The sequence below is a fragment of the Neomonachus schauinslandi genome, chromosome 6, assembly GCF_002201575.2.
Source record: "Neomonachus schauinslandi chromosome 6, ASM220157v2, whole genome shotgun sequence".
In the NCBI taxonomy this organism is placed as follows: domain Eukaryota; kingdom Metazoa; phylum Chordata; class Mammalia; order Carnivora; family Phocidae; genus Neomonachus; species Neomonachus schauinslandi.
The window spans coordinates 80,006,661-80,023,897 of record NC_058408.1 but is presented as its reverse complement, the minus strand read 5'-3'; the positions used below and the strand labels follow the sequence as shown (position 1 = coordinate 80,023,897).

General features: G+C 38.4%; 1 protein-coding gene across 1 annotated transcript in view; it reads left to right on the top strand.

Moving 5' to 3' along the window:
- The window catches only part of RYR2 (ryanodine receptor 2), a 547,432-nt gene that overhangs the window by 87,584 nt on the left and 442,611 nt on the right, over positions 1-17,237 (top strand). The window contains exon 4 of the mRNA XM_021696142.1: positions 12,193-12,213. Coding sequence (XP_021551817.1) covers positions 12,193-12,213 — 21 coding nt within the window. The remainder of the gene's footprint in view (positions 1-12,192; positions 12,214-17,237) is intronic.

Genomic DNA, 17,237 nt, shown 5'->3' with positions numbered 1-17,237 from the left:
CCAACCGACTGAGCCACCCAGGCGCCCCCTATGCTTGCGTCTTTTTTAAGATTTTATTTATTTATTTGAGAGAGAGAGAATGAGAGAGAGCAAGCACATGAGAGGGGGGAGGTCAGAGGGAGAAGCAGACTCCCTGCCGAGCAGGGAGCCCGATGCGGGACTCGATCCCGGGACTCCAGGATCATGACCTGAGCCGAAGGCAGTCACCCAACCGACTGAGCCACCCAGGCGCCCCCTATGCTTGCGTCTTTTTTTTTTTTCTTTTTTAAGATTTTATTTATTTGAGAGAGAGAGAATGAGAGAGAGCAAGCACATGAGAGGGGGGAGGGTCAGAGGGAGAAGCAGACTCCCTGCCGAGCAGGGAGCCCAATGTGGGACTTGATCTCGGGACTCCAGGATCATGACCTGAGCCGAAGGCAGTCGCTCAACCAACTGAGCCACCCAGGACCCGGTTTCTCTTGTTTTTCAAGACCACCTCTCCCCATTAGAGCGTAAACCCCATGAGGACCGGGCTTTCAGTCTGTTGTGATCACTCGCTCTACCACTAACACGCTTAATTCCTGCTTAATTCCTGCCGGTTTTCCTTTGTAATGTCCAAAGTGTCTCAGTCTGGTTGAGAATTTATGTGGCCATCCCCGGGCACGGTGCCTTTGTGAACCAGATAAAAGTTCTAGTACCTTTCCCCAGAAGAAAACACAGATAACACGCACACGTACAAAATCTCTCATGTAATTTCAGATGTGACAATTTAAAAGGAAGCTACACAGCTACAGACACGCTCTCAGAAGCTGTTCTGTTTTACAGTGAATCTCAGAGCTGTAAGGGAAAGACGAAGACCAGTGGGATCTGCATAACCTGAGGATTCGAGAGACCAGATGGAACACTGAAGCCAGGACTGGTGGTACAACCAGATGATGTTCATGTGGCTTCTGAGGTCATGGTGAGGCGAGCAGCTCTAAGACTTCATGGAGCTGTGGGCCCATTCTCTACTGGACCAGAAAACCTCAGGACTGGAGTGCAGAAAGCAGCACCCCAGGGGTGCACAGAAAGGGCTCCGTATCATAGCGTACCGATTCCCATAGTTCTGGAGAAAGTGAGCCTGACGCAAGACGGGAGGAACATATTGAAAGCATTGCATTATCTGACATGAGAGAAAAATGTCCTGATGAGATTAGACAGTGCAAAGAGAAAGAAAAATGATAGCTCAGTAACAGAAGAAGCCACAGTGAGCCAGGAAAATCTAGCACTTTGTAGGCTGGAGTTAGTTGAATTTGTTCACCCTACAGATGAGTAACCATAGTCTGGGTTCTCTGCAGAGTAAATGGTGAGAGAGTCTGGAAGCCAGGGTTGTTTCTTCCAAGACAGGAGGACAGGATGTAAGTGGAATGTGTGCATTGCAAACACGAGGTAAATGCTTTTTTGCGGAGTTAAGGAATAAAAACAAGGTTTCGGAGTCAAAGATAAAAATGGGATTATCTGTACACGTCCATGGCCTGGAAATTTTGGTTTGTTTCTAACAGTTTACAGAATTCAAGTGTTAGTGTGTATAACAATTATATGAGTAGGGAAATGAATTCTATCATTTACTTATTCATGAGCTCTAGTTGCTAAACCTCCAGGGTGGATTTGAGGAGGATGCCGCTAAGATATGTAAAGTTGGTTGATTTGTTTGCAGTTTCCCCATAAGGAGTTGTTGGTTCCTCTGAGAACGATTCGAATGTGGATTAGGAAGGAACCTGTGCACTTCGATAGATCAAGCCAATCATTAGATTGGGGTTGCTTTGATGATGTCCTCTTTCTAGGCCTTTGACTTGTGTATGACTGTTGTACAGCTGTGTCCTGTGCAGACTCTAATTTAATTGTTACTGGGTGACCTCAGTGTTTGTGAAGGAATGTAGGCTCTAGTTTTTCTTTGTCTCCCTTTCGTTAGTACCTTCTCCTGTCCATTCACTATCCAAACTGGACTCATTCCCTGAATATGCTCTATTTTCTGCAGATGCCACTTCTTGTATGCTTACCACACTCATGCCTCAATTTAGAATCCTGGGTCTTTCAGAAGTTCACCCCCCCTCCCCGGCCCAGTTCTATGCACATGTTCCAAGTGTCCTCTTCTTGAACCCTTTCGTAAAGCTCCAGGCCAGCAGTAATATTTACACTCACAGAGCAACCCCCATCATTGGGTTTTTACATTTGCTTACCCTTCTCTCATTTTATATTATGTAACAATTATTTGGTATATATTATATCCACTTTTTTATATTAAAATGTCTTTCACTTATTTTTTATAGAGTAGTTTTAGGTTTACAGAACATTGTTGAGAACATTTCCGTACTCCGTGCACTCAATTCCTCTGTAATTATCGTCTTGCGCTCGTGGGGTACATTTGTTACAATTGGTGAGCCACTGTTGATGCATCCTGATCACATAAAGGCCCACAGTTTACATTGGGGTTCACTCTTCATGCTGTAAATTCTATGAGTTTTGACAAAGATTTGATGTCATGTATCCACCGTGATTGTGTCATACAGAATGGTTTCACTGCCCTAGAAATCCCCTGTGTTTCTCCTGTTTTCCCTCCCCCAACCACTGGAAACCATTGATCTGTTACTATTTCCATAGTTTTGCCTTTTCCATAATTTCATGTAGTTGGAATCATACAGTACATAGTCTTTTCATACTAGTTTCTTTCACATAGCAATGTGTATTTGATATTCCTCCATGTCTTTTCCTAGCTTGATAGCTCATTTCTTTTTATTGCTGAATAGTATTCCATTGTATGGAGGCCCAACAGTTTATCCATTCACCTATTGAAGAACATCTGGTTCCTTCCAAGTTTTGGCAATTACGAATAAAATTGCTGTAAACTCATGTGCAGGTTTTCATGCAGACATAAGCTTTAAATTCCTTTGGGTGAATACTAAGGAATGTGATTGCTGCTGGATCACAATGTTAACAGTTGTGTGTTTGTTTTTGTAAGAGACTTTCTTCCAAAGCGGCTACCCCATGTTGCATTCCTACTAACAATGAATTAGAATTCCTGTTGCTCCACATTGCTGTTGTCAATTTTTGGATTTTAGCCATTCTTACAGATGTGTAGTGGTATCTCATTGTGACTTTAATTTGCAATTCCCTGATGGCATACTATGTTGAGCATCTTTTCATATGCTTATTTGCCATCTGATGGCATACTCTGTTGAGCATCTTTTCGTATGCTTATTTGCCATCTGATGTCGTCTTTGGTGAGGTGCCTATGAGATCTTTTGTCAAATTTTTAATTGGGCTGTTTATGTTTCTATTGTTGTGTTTTAAGAGAAATGTTCCCCCATTTATGGCTTGTCTTTCCATTTGGCTAACAGTATCTGTAACAGAGCAGAAGATTTAATTTTAACGAAGCCCAACTTGTCAATTTTTTTTCTCATGGATCATGCTTTGGTGTTGTATCTAAAAAGTCATTGCAAAACCCAAGGTCATGCAGATTTTCACCTGTGTTATCTTCTAGGGGTTTTATTATTTTATGTGGTACATTTAAGTATGTGATCCATTTTTAATTAATTTTTGCAAAGGGTTTAAGGTCTGTATCTAGATTCTTTTCTTTTTCCCACGAGGATGTCCAGTTTTTCCAGCATTATTTGGTAAAAAGACCATCCTTTTTTCATTAAATTACCTTTGACCCTTGGCCAAAGATCAGTTGACTGTATTTATGTGGGTCTGTTTCTGGGCTTTCTCTTCTGTTCTAGTGATCTCTTTGTCTGTTCTTTTGCCAGTCTCACACTGTCTTGATGACCGTAACTTTAGAGTAAGTCTTCATTGGATAGTGTCCATCCTCTTAATTTTTCTCCATCAATGTTGTGTTGGCTATTCTGGGTTTTTTTTGCATTCCCATATAAGCTTTAGAATCAGTTTGTCAGTATCCACAAAATAACTTGCTGGGGTTTTCTTTGGAAATGCATTCAATTGTTTTGTTAGAATCAGTGTTTTCTTCTTTGCATCCTTCACTTTTTTTTTTTAACATTTTATTTATTTATTTGTCAGAGAGAGTGAGAGCAGGAGTGGGGAGAGAGGCAGGGGGAGAAGCAGGCTCCACACTGAACCCGATGTGAGACTTGATCACAGAGTCCTGGGATCATGACCTGACCCTAAGGCAGATGCTTAACTAACTGAGCCACCCAGGCATCCTGCATCCCTCACTTTTTTCTAGTAAATGAATCTGGAATTTATTAGCTTATTATATGGAGTTTATTATTACTCATAGTAGATTCATTTAGAGTTCATTTAAGGTTAGTATTTCAGTTGATTTTTTTTCCCCAATAGCTAAGCAAAAGTTTCATCATTGTTCATGACTGATGATTCCCTTTCTTATTGATTGTGATGCTTTTTTAGTCATACATTAAATTCATACATTTCCAAATATGTTTCTCTAAATTAAATATTCTGTCATGCATGTCTGTCCATTATTATGCCCAAACAGCACTGATTTGATCACTGTATTTTGGAAATATTTTAATATTTAATAGGGAAAGTTCCACCTTGTTATTTTTTCCCCTCACAAATTGTTCACACTTTTTTTTTTTTTTAAAGATTTTATTTATTTATTCATAAGAGACAGAGAGAGAGAGGCAGAGGGAGAAGCAGGCTCCCAAGGAGCAGAGAGCCCGATGCGGGACTCGATCCCAGGACCCTGGGATCATGACCTGAGACGAAGGCAGACGCCTAACCATCTGAGCCACCCAGGCGCCCTGTTCACACTTTTCTTGATGATTTATTTTCCCAATGAATTTACTTGTGGTATTTAATTGAACTTAGTTAATTCTCATGAGAACCTACCTGAAAGAGAGCCACTATAGTATTGGTTAGCACCTATCCATTTGAATTTGTTAACATTAAAGTTTATGCGGGCGCCTGGGTGGCTCAGTCGTTAAGCGTCTGCCTTTGGCTCAGGTCATGATCCCAGGGTCCTGGGATCGAGTCCCACATCGGGCTCCCTGCTCGGCAAGAAGCCTGCTTCTCCCTCTCCCATTCCCCCTGCTTGTGTTCCTTCTCTCGCTATCTCTCTCTCTGTCAAATAAATAAAATAAAATCTTTAAAAGAAAAAAACAACATTAAAGTTTATGCAAGAGCCATTTTGACATATTCTGTGCTTAAAGAGTAAGTAGGTGTTCCTGAGGATTTGGACAAATTCAGAAAGCAATTTAAGGCAGTATTACAGGAACTGTTCCTTTTCTAAAATGGGAATAATTTAGGAAGCGGTAGATCTTAGTCCTCTATTACTTAGCTTAACTTTTAGAAGGAAAAAAATTGCTTTCGAGTGGATTTTCTAAACTCTTTCCTGCAATTAAGTTAAATGTGTTAGTGTGAGAGATTGCCAAGTTGACTGTATTAAAGCTGTTTCATTGTTTCACAAACTTCCAAAAATATGAAGGTTCTGTCTGATTAAAAAAAAAAATCAGAATAAAGCCAAGAAATTGGACTAACTCAGTGAATTTTACTGGACTTCATTTTTGTGACTTCATTTGCTTAATTAAGTTTATGATGAACTTTTTTTTTTTTTCTTCAACTGATAGCAGAAAAGACTTTGGGGTCTCATGTGGTTTAAAATACAAACCACGTTCGGGTGCCTGGGTGGCTCAGTCGGTTAAGTGACTGCCTTCGGCTCAGGTCATGATCCCAGGGTCCTGGGATCGAGTCCCGCATTGGGCTCCCTGCTCTGCGGGGAGCCTGCTTCTCCCTCTCTCACTCCCCCTGCTTGTGTTCCCTCTCTCGCTGTGTCTCTCTCTTTCAAATAAATAAATAAAATCTTAAAAAAAATAAAATACAAAGCACGTTCAATATTGAAGTATGGGGACATGTTTTTTTTTTAAATTATAATTTCCTCAGCATTAGCACCACATCTGTTCATTCTAATTTAATACTTTGTATTTTCCATTTTAATATTACGTGGCTTATGCCTGAGAGCATTTAGGTAAATACCTCAGTTTGCAATCCAGTGAATCTTCAATTCTGGTATTTGTAAATATATACGAAAATTAAAAAGAAAACAGAAATAAAAAATACATCCTTGCTAACTGTTAAAACTAATAGTTACGGGGAGAAAGTGAGTATAAAAATACCCAGCACAGGGCGCCTGGGTGGCTCAGTCAGTTAAGCGACTGCCTTCGGCTCAGGTCATGATCCTGGAGTCCCGGGATCGAGTCCCGCATCGGGCTCCCTGCTCGGCGGGGAGTCTGCTTCTCCCTCTGACCCTCCTCCCTCTCGTGCTCTCTGTCTCTCATTCTCTCTGTCTCAAATAAATAAATAAAATCTTTAAAAAAAAAAAATACCCAGCACAGTATCTGTGGTAGTAGGTTCTTAGTAAGTATTAGTTTCTTTTCCCTTCCTGCTGCCAAAGGATAAACTCACTGTTTGTTGAAATGTAATTTGACCTATCTATGTGACAATATTTTAATAAAACTGTATAATGTGGATTTCTTTTAATTCCTTATTAAATGGCAGTTGGGTAACTTATTCAACAAATAACTAGGCACCAAGAAATCTGTTTTGTTTTGGGGAGGTGGGAGAAAGGGAACATGTAAACCAAAACAAAGTAGTGGTTTTTTTTTTTTTTTTAATTTAAATCCAATTAGCCAACATACAGTACATCATTAGTTTCAGATGTAGAGTTCAGTAATTCATGAGTTGCGTATAACACCCAGCGCTCATTACATCACGTGCCCTCCTTAATGCCCATCACCCAGTTACCCCATCCTCCCTCCCACCTCCCGTCCAGCAACCCTGTTTGTTTCCTAGAGTGAAGATTCTCTCATGGTTTGTCTCCCTCTCTGATTTCTTCCCATTCAGTTTTCCCTCTTTTACCCTATGGTCCTCTGCGCTATTTCTTATATTCCACATATGAGTGAAACTGCATGACAATTGTCTTTTTTTGATGGACTTATTTCACTTAGCATAATACCCTCTAGTTCCATCCATGTTGTTGCTAATGGCAAGATTTAATTTTTTTGATGGCTGAGTAGTATTCCATTGTGTGTGTATGTGCGTGTATATACATATATATATATATATGTATATATATATATGTATATACACAACACATCTTCTTTATCCATTCATCTGTCAATGGACATCTGGGTTCTTTCCATAGTTTGGCTATTGTGGACATTGCTGCTATAAACATTGGGGTGCAGGTGCCCCTTCGGATCACTACATTTGTATCTTTGGGGTAAATACCTAGTAGTGCAATTGCTGGGTTGTAGGGTAGCTCTATTTTTAACGTCTTGAGGAACCTCCCTACTGTTTTCCAGAGTGGTTGCACCAGCTTCAATCCTACCAACATTGTAGGAGGGTTCCCCTTTCTCCAAATCCTTGCCAACATTTGTTGTTTCCTGACTTGTTAATTTTAGCCATTGTGACTGGTTTGAGGTGGTATCTCATTATGGTTTTGATTTGTATTTCCCTGATGGCGAGTGATGCAGAACAAAGTAGTTTTAAGTTATTTTGGATTTTTACTGTTTGAGTCAGACTTGTTTGAAAAATTGGCAAAGAATTTCAGTAGTACCATTTCCAAATTGCAGTAGATCACTACTCTAGCTGTTGAATGGATAAGTAAATTATGATATATTCATACAATGGAAAATGGGAAAATGAATTACTACCACATGCGACAATGTGATGAATTTTATAAACCTAATGTCAGCTAAAGGAGCTAGATAAAAAGAGAACATACTCTATATTTTCAAAATAAGAAAAGGCAAAACTAATTAATAGTGATAGAATAATTGTTATCTTTAGGGAGGATGTGAAGGTAGCCTCTAGGTTGTAGTAGTATCCTATATTTAGATCGGGGTGCTGATTACATAGGTTTGTTTATGCAGTAAAATTTCAGCAAACTGTGGGCGCCTGGGTGGCTCAGATGGTTAAGCGTCTGCCTTCGGCTCAGGTCATGATCTCGGGGTCCTGGGATCGAGTCCCGCATCGGGTTTCCTGCTCAGTGCAGAGCCTGCTTCTCCCTCTCCCTCTGCCACTCCCTCTGCTTGTGCTCTTCTGTCTATCTCTCTGTCAAGAAAAAAAAAAAAATTTAAAAAAAAAAAAAAAAAAAAAAAAAAAATTTCAGCAAACTGTATACTCATGACTTACATATTTTTCCAAACTCATTATACTCATTAAAAACATGGCCTCTCCAAATCATAATTTACTTTAAAAAATCTAGATGACTTCATCATATTTTGAATCCTGGAACACAGTGTGCAAATTTTCATGTCCCCACCCCTTCCCTTGCAGTCTTAATAATAAACAGCCTGTGTGGTGGAGAATTATTTATAGGGTAGAACAGTTTTTTTCTTTTCACTTTTCTGTAATTTATTACTTAAAAAAATTTAACAGCATTGTAGTCGATTGTAGGTTTGCATTAAATATTATAATTACTTTTTTGTGTAATGTCTTGATATTAAAAACTATATATTCATGATGAATGTTTTATTGTTGTGCTGTAATTATTTAGAAAATGTATCTATGCAGAAAACCAAACATGCCTTGAACAACTGGAACTAAACATCTATGATGTTACAAGAATTTGGGGCACCTGGCTGGCTCAGTCCATAGAGCATCTCTCTTGATCTCAGGGTCGTGAGTTCAAGGCCACATTGGTCATGGAGCCTACTTAAGAAAAAATTTCTAGGTGCATTTTACTTTTTCTTTTTTTGATGTTAACACGTTGTATTGGGTGGCACTTACCAGAAGAAATAGACTGTAGAGCAATTTCAAATTAAATGCGAATAAAATTTTGAAACAAAAGAGCCTGGGTGGTTCAGTCGGTTGGGTATCTGCCTTTGGCTCAGGTCATGATCCCAGGATCCTGGGATCATGCCTGGCATCAGGATCCCTGCTCGGTGGGGAGTCTGCTTCTCCCTTTCCCTCTGCCCCTCCCCTCTGCTCATGCACGCTTGCTTTCTCTCTCTCTCTCAAATAAATAAAAATCTTAAAAAAAAAAAAAAGAGGAAAAAAAAAATGATGTGACTTGCCTATGGTATACCTAGTAGTGGCAGGGAGTATGGGGCTTTGAAGTCAGAGACCCAATTTCAGGTCAAGTTCCATTGTTTAGTAACTAAGTAACATTTTTTTCATTGTGTTCATAACATCTTTGTATGTCCTTTGTTTCTTCATATTGTAAAATGCAGACGGTAAGATTACATGTAAAGCATTTAGTTCATAGCGAGGCACATAGTAACTACTTAGTGGGTGGCTTATAGATTTAATAGCAATAAAATTCTTCACCTTACACAGTAAAATGAGTTAAGCAATTTGGAAGAAGCGATCAATTTTTTAAGGTTATGGAGCAGTTCATGTTTATATGTCCTAAATGTATTAATTAAAATATGAGTAGAGAAATAGAGATGTCATATGAATGTTCCATCTTTCATATAATGATATAATTTAGGATTAATTACTCTTGTATTATATTTTTAACTCCTGTCCTCTCTGCAAAATCAGGTTGGTATTTAAATTTTTTTTATTATGTTAATCACCATACATTGCATCATTAGTTTTTGATGTAGTGTTCCATGATTCATTGTTTACGTATAACACCCAGTGCTCCATGCAGTATGTGCCCTCCTTAATACCCATCACCAGGCTAACCCATCCCCCACCCCCCTCCCCTCTAGAACCCTCAGTTTGTTTCTCAGAGTCCAGAGTCTCTCATGGTTCGTCTCCCCCTCCGATTTCCACCCCTTCGTTCTTCCCCTCCTGCTATCTTCTTCTTCTTTTTTTTTCTTAACATATATTGCATTATTTGTTTCAGAGGTACAGATCTGAGATTCAACAGTCTTACACAATTCACAGCGCTTACCAGAGCACATACCCTCCCCAATGTCTATCACCCAGCCACCCCATCCCTTCCACCCCCCACCACTCCAGCAACCCTCAGTTAAATTTTGTTTTTCTTAATGGAAGTTTTGTTTTATTTGAAAAATGAGGTTGCCCTTTTTAGTCTTATTATGATAGAATATTTGATGTAATTTCCTAGAGATATTAAAATATTTATTTTCTCTAAATTAATGAAATCTCTGTATTTTTTAAAAATCCCAAATGTTTGGATAATGAATGATTGGAATGAATGTTCATTTGTTTTATATGCTTTATGGATTTGGTAATTACTTGAAGTATAAAATTAATCAAGGTTATTGTGAACTTTATATTTCCCTTCCTCAATTAGCTCCACAGAAATCATTCTCCTCTTCACCATTTGCAGGCATTTAATGAAATGATTCTTGTTAACATTAATAAGAGACGTGTCATGAAATCTTTCTGCATCGCTTATGAATAATTTCAATTTTATTGCACTTTCGTCTTTTAAATTTGTGGGCCATTTGTCTTGTCTTGTGTGTTGATCTGATAATTCATCCCTGGCACATGCTGTTGCTAAGCCTTTCTTTGGGTATTGGGATACTAACTTTTTATATTGCTACTAATTCTTGCTACTTATGAAACTGTTTCTCTTTGTAAATATACATCATTAAAGAACTTCTGTTACTAATGGTAGTTTTGACTCTTGATTTTAAGTTCTCTTTCTTCTAGAAAAATCCTACAAGCCTCTATATTTGCACTGATGCACGTGTGTGTGTGTGGGTGAGAGAGAACGTTTAACATTAGAAGTGAAAATAGTGATGGGTTAATACAATGTCTTTGCTAATCATTGAAGTCACTGGAAGTGTGGCATATTTTGTTTTCCTGACAAATGTTTGAAGGAAATCATTTCACATTTCCTTGAGCTGTTGGTCTTGAAAGACAATAAATATAAGAATTTGTCCTTTTGGAGGTAGAAAAGTAAATGGTAACTATTTTATAACTGACTAAATTGCTTCCCTTTGCCCCAGAATCCAGAGAAATAAATTCATCACTCTAATAGGTTAATGTTTAAAAAGAGGACTTGAACTTTCTATCACAGCCAAATACCTTAAAAATGTATAGTGAAAACTAGGCCTTTCCATTCAGTAAATTTTTCTTTCTTAAATAGCATTTGTGTGTTTTTAAAATGAAAAGGTTGGGAGGAGGCTTAGAACAGATTTTTCAGAGGACTAACCAAATAGTTAAATAAATCAAAGTGCTCTATTACAAGAAATTTAAGTGAATTGAATTTCACTGAGGCTTCAAAACAATTCCACCTGTATATTTAGGTTGATATTTTTATATCACTTTATAATATCTTAAAAATACCACTCTGTATGTTATATTTTATACACATTTCCTCCTAGGAGCTTCCTTACCAAGGGAAGCAGATTCTTAGCTATGGCCTAAGATTTCTGCCTAAATAGCATTAGATTCTTCCCTGATTCATGGATTTTTCTAGGGAAAATGGTTACAAATAAAATTAAATATATGAAGAATGTGAAGCAAAGCTCCAATGTCACAGGACACCAATCATATGTGTTATAGAAGGGGGAGGTATGGGTCATGGAAACTTAACTTTGAGACAGAGTATGCCCCTCAATGTTGATTTTTTGTTGTTGTTCTGATTGATTTGCTAGGAGTCCTAGAGCATTGTAGAAGACAGTCCTTATTGATGTATGGTTTTTTAATTCTATTTTACACTTTGGAGTATAATTATATTCACTTAGTTTTTTAAAGAATCACATAATGATTATGAGGGTAACAGGCATTCATTAATGCAATTTTAAAAGTAATTTGCTGATATAATTTCAGAATTATTTGACAAGGCATGCCTTTTATTATATTGTGACATTTTATACAATATTAGGAAGATTGGAGTAAGAGAAATTTTACTTGTATTACATTAAATATTTTTATAGTTAGATGCTATATTTCTAAAGTGACCTTTTTCATTAACTAGATACTTAGAGGAGAATAGTTGTCCCTAAATCAGGAGGCCTATTAGGTTCGAGAATTAGGTAAAGGTTCATGTTTGCTTTTAAATATGTTGGATTATTATTATTTCATGTACCTGGTGCTTTTCTAGCCTAATAACTTTAGAAGTTCCGATTACTAAATTAATTGATTTTTCTTGTTGTTTGAGGAGATTAAATGTTATTAATGAAAATTTTGAATACTTTTATTATCTGTTAGAATTTGAAGTAGGTTTTAGTGCAGGGACCACATTTCAGTTTATCGAAGTGACATTAATTGAAACATCACCACATATTTATTTGTTTGCTTGTTATTTATTTTGGATTTTTCTTTCCACAGCAAGTTGATGTGGAAAAATGGGTATGTGTTTCCATGTATTTACAAAGAAATTGTGATCTAAGCGAGTGCATGTTTGCTGTTGCCTCTAGTCCTTCTGCTTTGCTTCCCATTGTGGCTTGGACTCTGAGTCTTAGAAATAACTGCTATCTTGTAATGAACCAATATTTTACTGATCTCTAGTTAGAACCTTAGAGATTTTTGGTTTTTCTTCATCTGAAATGAGGTAGATTGAAATACTCTCCATACCTTACAAGCATATGCTTTCTCAGTGGCTTTGTAATTATAATATGCTGCTGATCAAAGGAAGACTTTTATTATTAATATTGTGTATCTCTTATCAAAAAAAATCTTGACTGTTTCAAGTCCTACTTCTTGCCTCCTCTATTTTTCCAGGTCCTGTAGAAATGGTTTGTCACCTGTATGAATGCAGTCTTTTTCTTTTTTTTTCAGGTTTATTTTCTTTATTGAGTTCCCATTTTTTAAAATTTAATTTAATTTTATTATGTTAGTCACCATACAATACATCATTAGTTTTTTGATGTAATGATCCATGATTCATTGTTTTCGTGTAACACCCAGTGCTCCATGCAGTAAGTGCCCTCCTTAATACCCATCACTGGGCTAGCCCATTCCCCCCACCCACCTCCCCTCAAAAATGTAATCTTAAAAAAAAAAAGGGAAATGACCGTAGTATGAGGAAAGGTGCCGTCGCGGGATTCCAGAAGCTAAGTCTGGACCAACATTGTGACAAATTGTGTAAAGTGGCCACATTACTACGTTGGTGTCCCTTTCCTCTTCTGCTAAAAAGAGAGGGAGAGGGAAGGATCCTTCCAGTCCCGAAGACCCTGAATATCCCAAATAATTCTGAATGGAAATTAGAGTCTCACCAACACTGATGTTCCTGATCCACTTTTTTCCAGAGCATGCAAAGCAGGGGGGCGCATATTGTATTATTTCCATTGTTGTATTATTTTGTTTTTATTTGCTCTGTGACTTAATAGGATGACTTTTTAAAGATTGGCTTAACTGATGGGCTTCATTTTTATTATTTTTCCTGATTGTGGGATCTGATTTTCTCGATATTCTCCATATTGTGAACATTTTGCTACCTTTTCAGGAGGCTTTCAGTGCTGTTTCCCAAATGAGTGCATGTTCACCTCTTTTTGTGGATCTTGGTTCTTTTGCACTTACTATATCCCTTTATACTCATGGAAACTTTTTTTTTTTTAATAAGTGACCATTTCCATGATGATGACACCTGTATATTGATTTTGAGAACTACTGCTTCAATATTATATTTCTGGCGATAATTTAAATTCATTATCTATTCATAGCTAAACTATTCCTAATTTTGTTCAATTTGTTTTTGTTTTGAAATTTCTTATCTTCTGTGCCTATAGTTAAAATTCTAATCCAGGCTTCACATTGTTCTTGTCTTGGGAATGAAATCCTGTTTCTCAGAACATGTTTGTCACCTTTTTGGGTCCCCCGGCAATATCAGCCATCCTGAAACAAGTCTCTTTGTCTTTTTTTATCTTTGTACCCCTTCACTTCCATTACACCATTTCTGTTCCATACCTAGATACTTTTTCTTGAACCAACCATTCAAGCCACTTTCAAATCTCCTGGAAATAGGATGTTTGCACAAATAGAAACCCCCTTTGCCATTGTCTGTAAGTATTTCCTCTTTCTTCCTCTATGTAGCTGGCTACTTTTGATCTGCCTCACTATGTGGCTTTTTCTTATTTTTTTAAATTTTTAAAAAATTTTATTATGTTATGTTAGTCACCATACAATACATCATTGGTTTTTGATGTGGTGATCCACGATCCATTGTTTTCGTATAACACCCAGTGCTCCATGCAGTACGTGCCCTCCTTAATACCCGTCACTGGGCTAACCAATCCCCCTCCCCCCTCCCCTCTAAAACCCTGTTTGTTTCTCAGAGTCCATAGTCTCTCATGGTTCATCTCTCCCTCCAATTCCCCCTCCCCATTTTCCCCTTCCTTCTCCTAATGTCCTCCATGTTATTCCTTATGTTCCACAAATAAGTGAAACCATATAATTGACTTTCTCTGCTTGACTTATTTCACTTAGCATAATCTCCTCCAGACCCAGCCATGTTGATGTAAAAGTTGGGTATTCATCTTTTCTGATGGCTGAGTAATATTTGCATCTCAAAATTAAGTTTATTTGTAAATCTTTGCAGTAGAGATTTCTTTCTGATTCTGAGAAAGTAATGGAAGTAATATTGAGCTGAAAATCATGCAGTTATGTAGGCTCTCTGTGGATATAATCTCCTTGTCTGTAGGGTCAGAATCTGGACTAGTCCTTTATTGTTCTAAAATATTACCATGATATTAATAATAAAACATTGATGCTGGAATATACTGCCATTTAGGTATCATGTAATTAAAATACCCTTCTGGATTCATTTGAGAAAACTGATAGTCACTATGAGCACATCACTCAGTAATTTTTAGATTTGAACTCTTTCTTTCTTTGAAGACCCGTGTAATTAAAATCTTATGCATTTGTCATTAGAAGTTTGAAATTCTACGATAACAGGTACCTTGAAGGGTAACCAAAAACAAATTAACTCCCTGCCTACCTACCTGCTCCGGGGGGGGGCCTTGTTCTCCTCTGTCCCATTGGTTAAATTAGGATGGGTCCTACAACCTTTCTTATATTCGGACCATGAGACACCCCCGCCAGTCATTTCAAGTCACAAAAGTCTCATTTTGGTAATTAAATCGCCCAATCCTGTGTAATAGGTGAAGTCTGAAGTTAGTGCAAGTTACTTGTCTTGAGGCCCAGTCTAGGCCTGGAGGGGAAAGGGCTGTGGGAAGCTGCCTCTCACTTCATGCTGCCGGGTTCCTCACACCTCTGCCCCTTGTCCAGAGCTCCTGCCCCTCTCAGGGTGTAGTGGGAACATGGGAGAAGAGGAGAGTTGGCAGGAAGTCTTGATAGCAGTGCTGTTCATCAAGCTTGTTGGGTGTTAAAGCTGACATGCTTTGGGGGGCACGTGGGAGGGTTTTCTGGGGCATGCCCATCCCCAGAAATCTGACCTGTGGTTCTCTTGCTGCAGCCACTGGTCCCCCAGCTGGTCGGTGGTGATGACTGCCTTGTCCTACGGTCTCTTGGGGGCATTACAGACATTCTCCAGGCTGCCTCTTTCTAGGACGGCCAGTCTGCTTGTTTGCAGCAAGCCACCTCCCAGTGGCAGCCCTGCCCTCTGCTGCCACAGCCTACTTAGCCTGTCTCTTCATCTTGATCTTCAGGCACAGTCAGATGCTGGTCTCTAGTGTCCTGCATCCTGAGGACACAGGTGTCCCTGAAGCCACTCTTGCTAGGGCAAGCTTGGGTGCGGGGGAGAGCAGGACTATGAGCCTACGAAAACCTCCCTCCCAGAAATCATCTCTTTGCTCTCCATCTGCTTCTGGAAGACCAGAACTGGGGGTCAGCCAAGGGCAGCAAGTGGATTTTCAGCCACCCCCTTTGGTGTTCCTGCTTAGGTGGTATAACAGTGTGGTTTAGAATGTGGCAGTACTTGCCATGACTTTGTTCTGAGACAGGTGTCCTATTTTAACACTGTTATTCTTATCTGTGTAGTACACTTAACAACCCCAGATGAAGACCTTTAGGAGCATTCTAAAACTTAAATATATATGGTAATTAAGATGGCTTCTTTATAAATTTTCTGAAAGCATGATTCTGGATAGTTTCATCCAAGGTCAATCAGTCAGTCTTAATCAATCTCTTCCTCCCTCCCTCCCTTCCTCTCTCCACTTGTTTCCCAGTGTCTCTTTGAGCATCTTTGAGTGTTTTGCATTTGATCATGAGCCTACTGAGTAATCAAATTCTGCTCTTCATGCACCAAGGGAGAATAACGTTGGTGAGTCCTGGATTAACAGGTGATTGATCGCCTCTTCTTTTCCTCTACTCCACCCCAGCCTTCTGGCACCCCTAACCCATAGCTTTGGTCTCTAACATGGGGCCTGGGATTGCAGGTCACAGGTGGAGTTTGGGGAGAAGGGGTGGAAAAGATTGTGATATTTTTATATGTGAAGCATTGTCTATAGACCAAATGAGGTCTCATATATTTACTTGCTCTTTTCAAGAATACATTGATGCTGTTGTAATTGTTAAAATACAGAATTCTTTCAAATGTTCCTAACTCAGTAACAGTTTTTTTTTTTTTTTAAATAATATGTTTTCATGTGCAAGTGCTATTATGTGAGGGTCTGTGAAATGCTTTCATGTTATCAAGGTTCATTCATGTTTGAAATGATTTGGAAAAAAAAATAGAATCTTCTCTATCTTGCTATACAAGGTGGTCTGAGTATAGGTGAGGCTTTATGTATAATCAGGTCATTATGACCCATATATTCTGTGTAGAGATGAATTTTTTGTTTTTGATTTAAGAAATCTTTTTCACAAGACAAGCTATGCAAAGACGAAAGCTCTAAATTGTTCTTCTACTTCATATTTTGGATGTTCATGCAGCTCAGTGATTTACAAATGTGTGTCTGAGAGAGAAAATGGGAGGATTTATAGTAGCTTATCAGCTTATTATTATTTCTCTTATCCTTCTCAAGAAGAACTACATAATTCCACACATGTATATGTATATGTCAAATCCATTACACTCAAAAGAAAAGGCAGTCCATTTAAACCCTGCCTAGACAGAGTTGTCAATAGGTTAAAAATGACAACATTACTACCAACCTGCCCCCAAAATATGATGAATTCTTTAAAAGATACCAGCACGCACATATCACTAGGTGCCAGGGATCGTCATTAATAGGAGCAATGCGAGGGCATAGCCACGGGACCTATCATTACAGGTACCATTGCTCTTTCATGGGCTGGAAGCTGAGCTCCTTTTAGATGCTTTCTGGGCCTACAGTCAACATGTCTGTCCATCAGTTCAGTCTTGGATATTTTTAGTGGGGAATCCCTAGAAAGTTAAGCATTTGCATACGATGTTGTCATCATAAGGGAAGTAGTTGAGAGTTTTGTTTTTACAAATGTATAACCATATA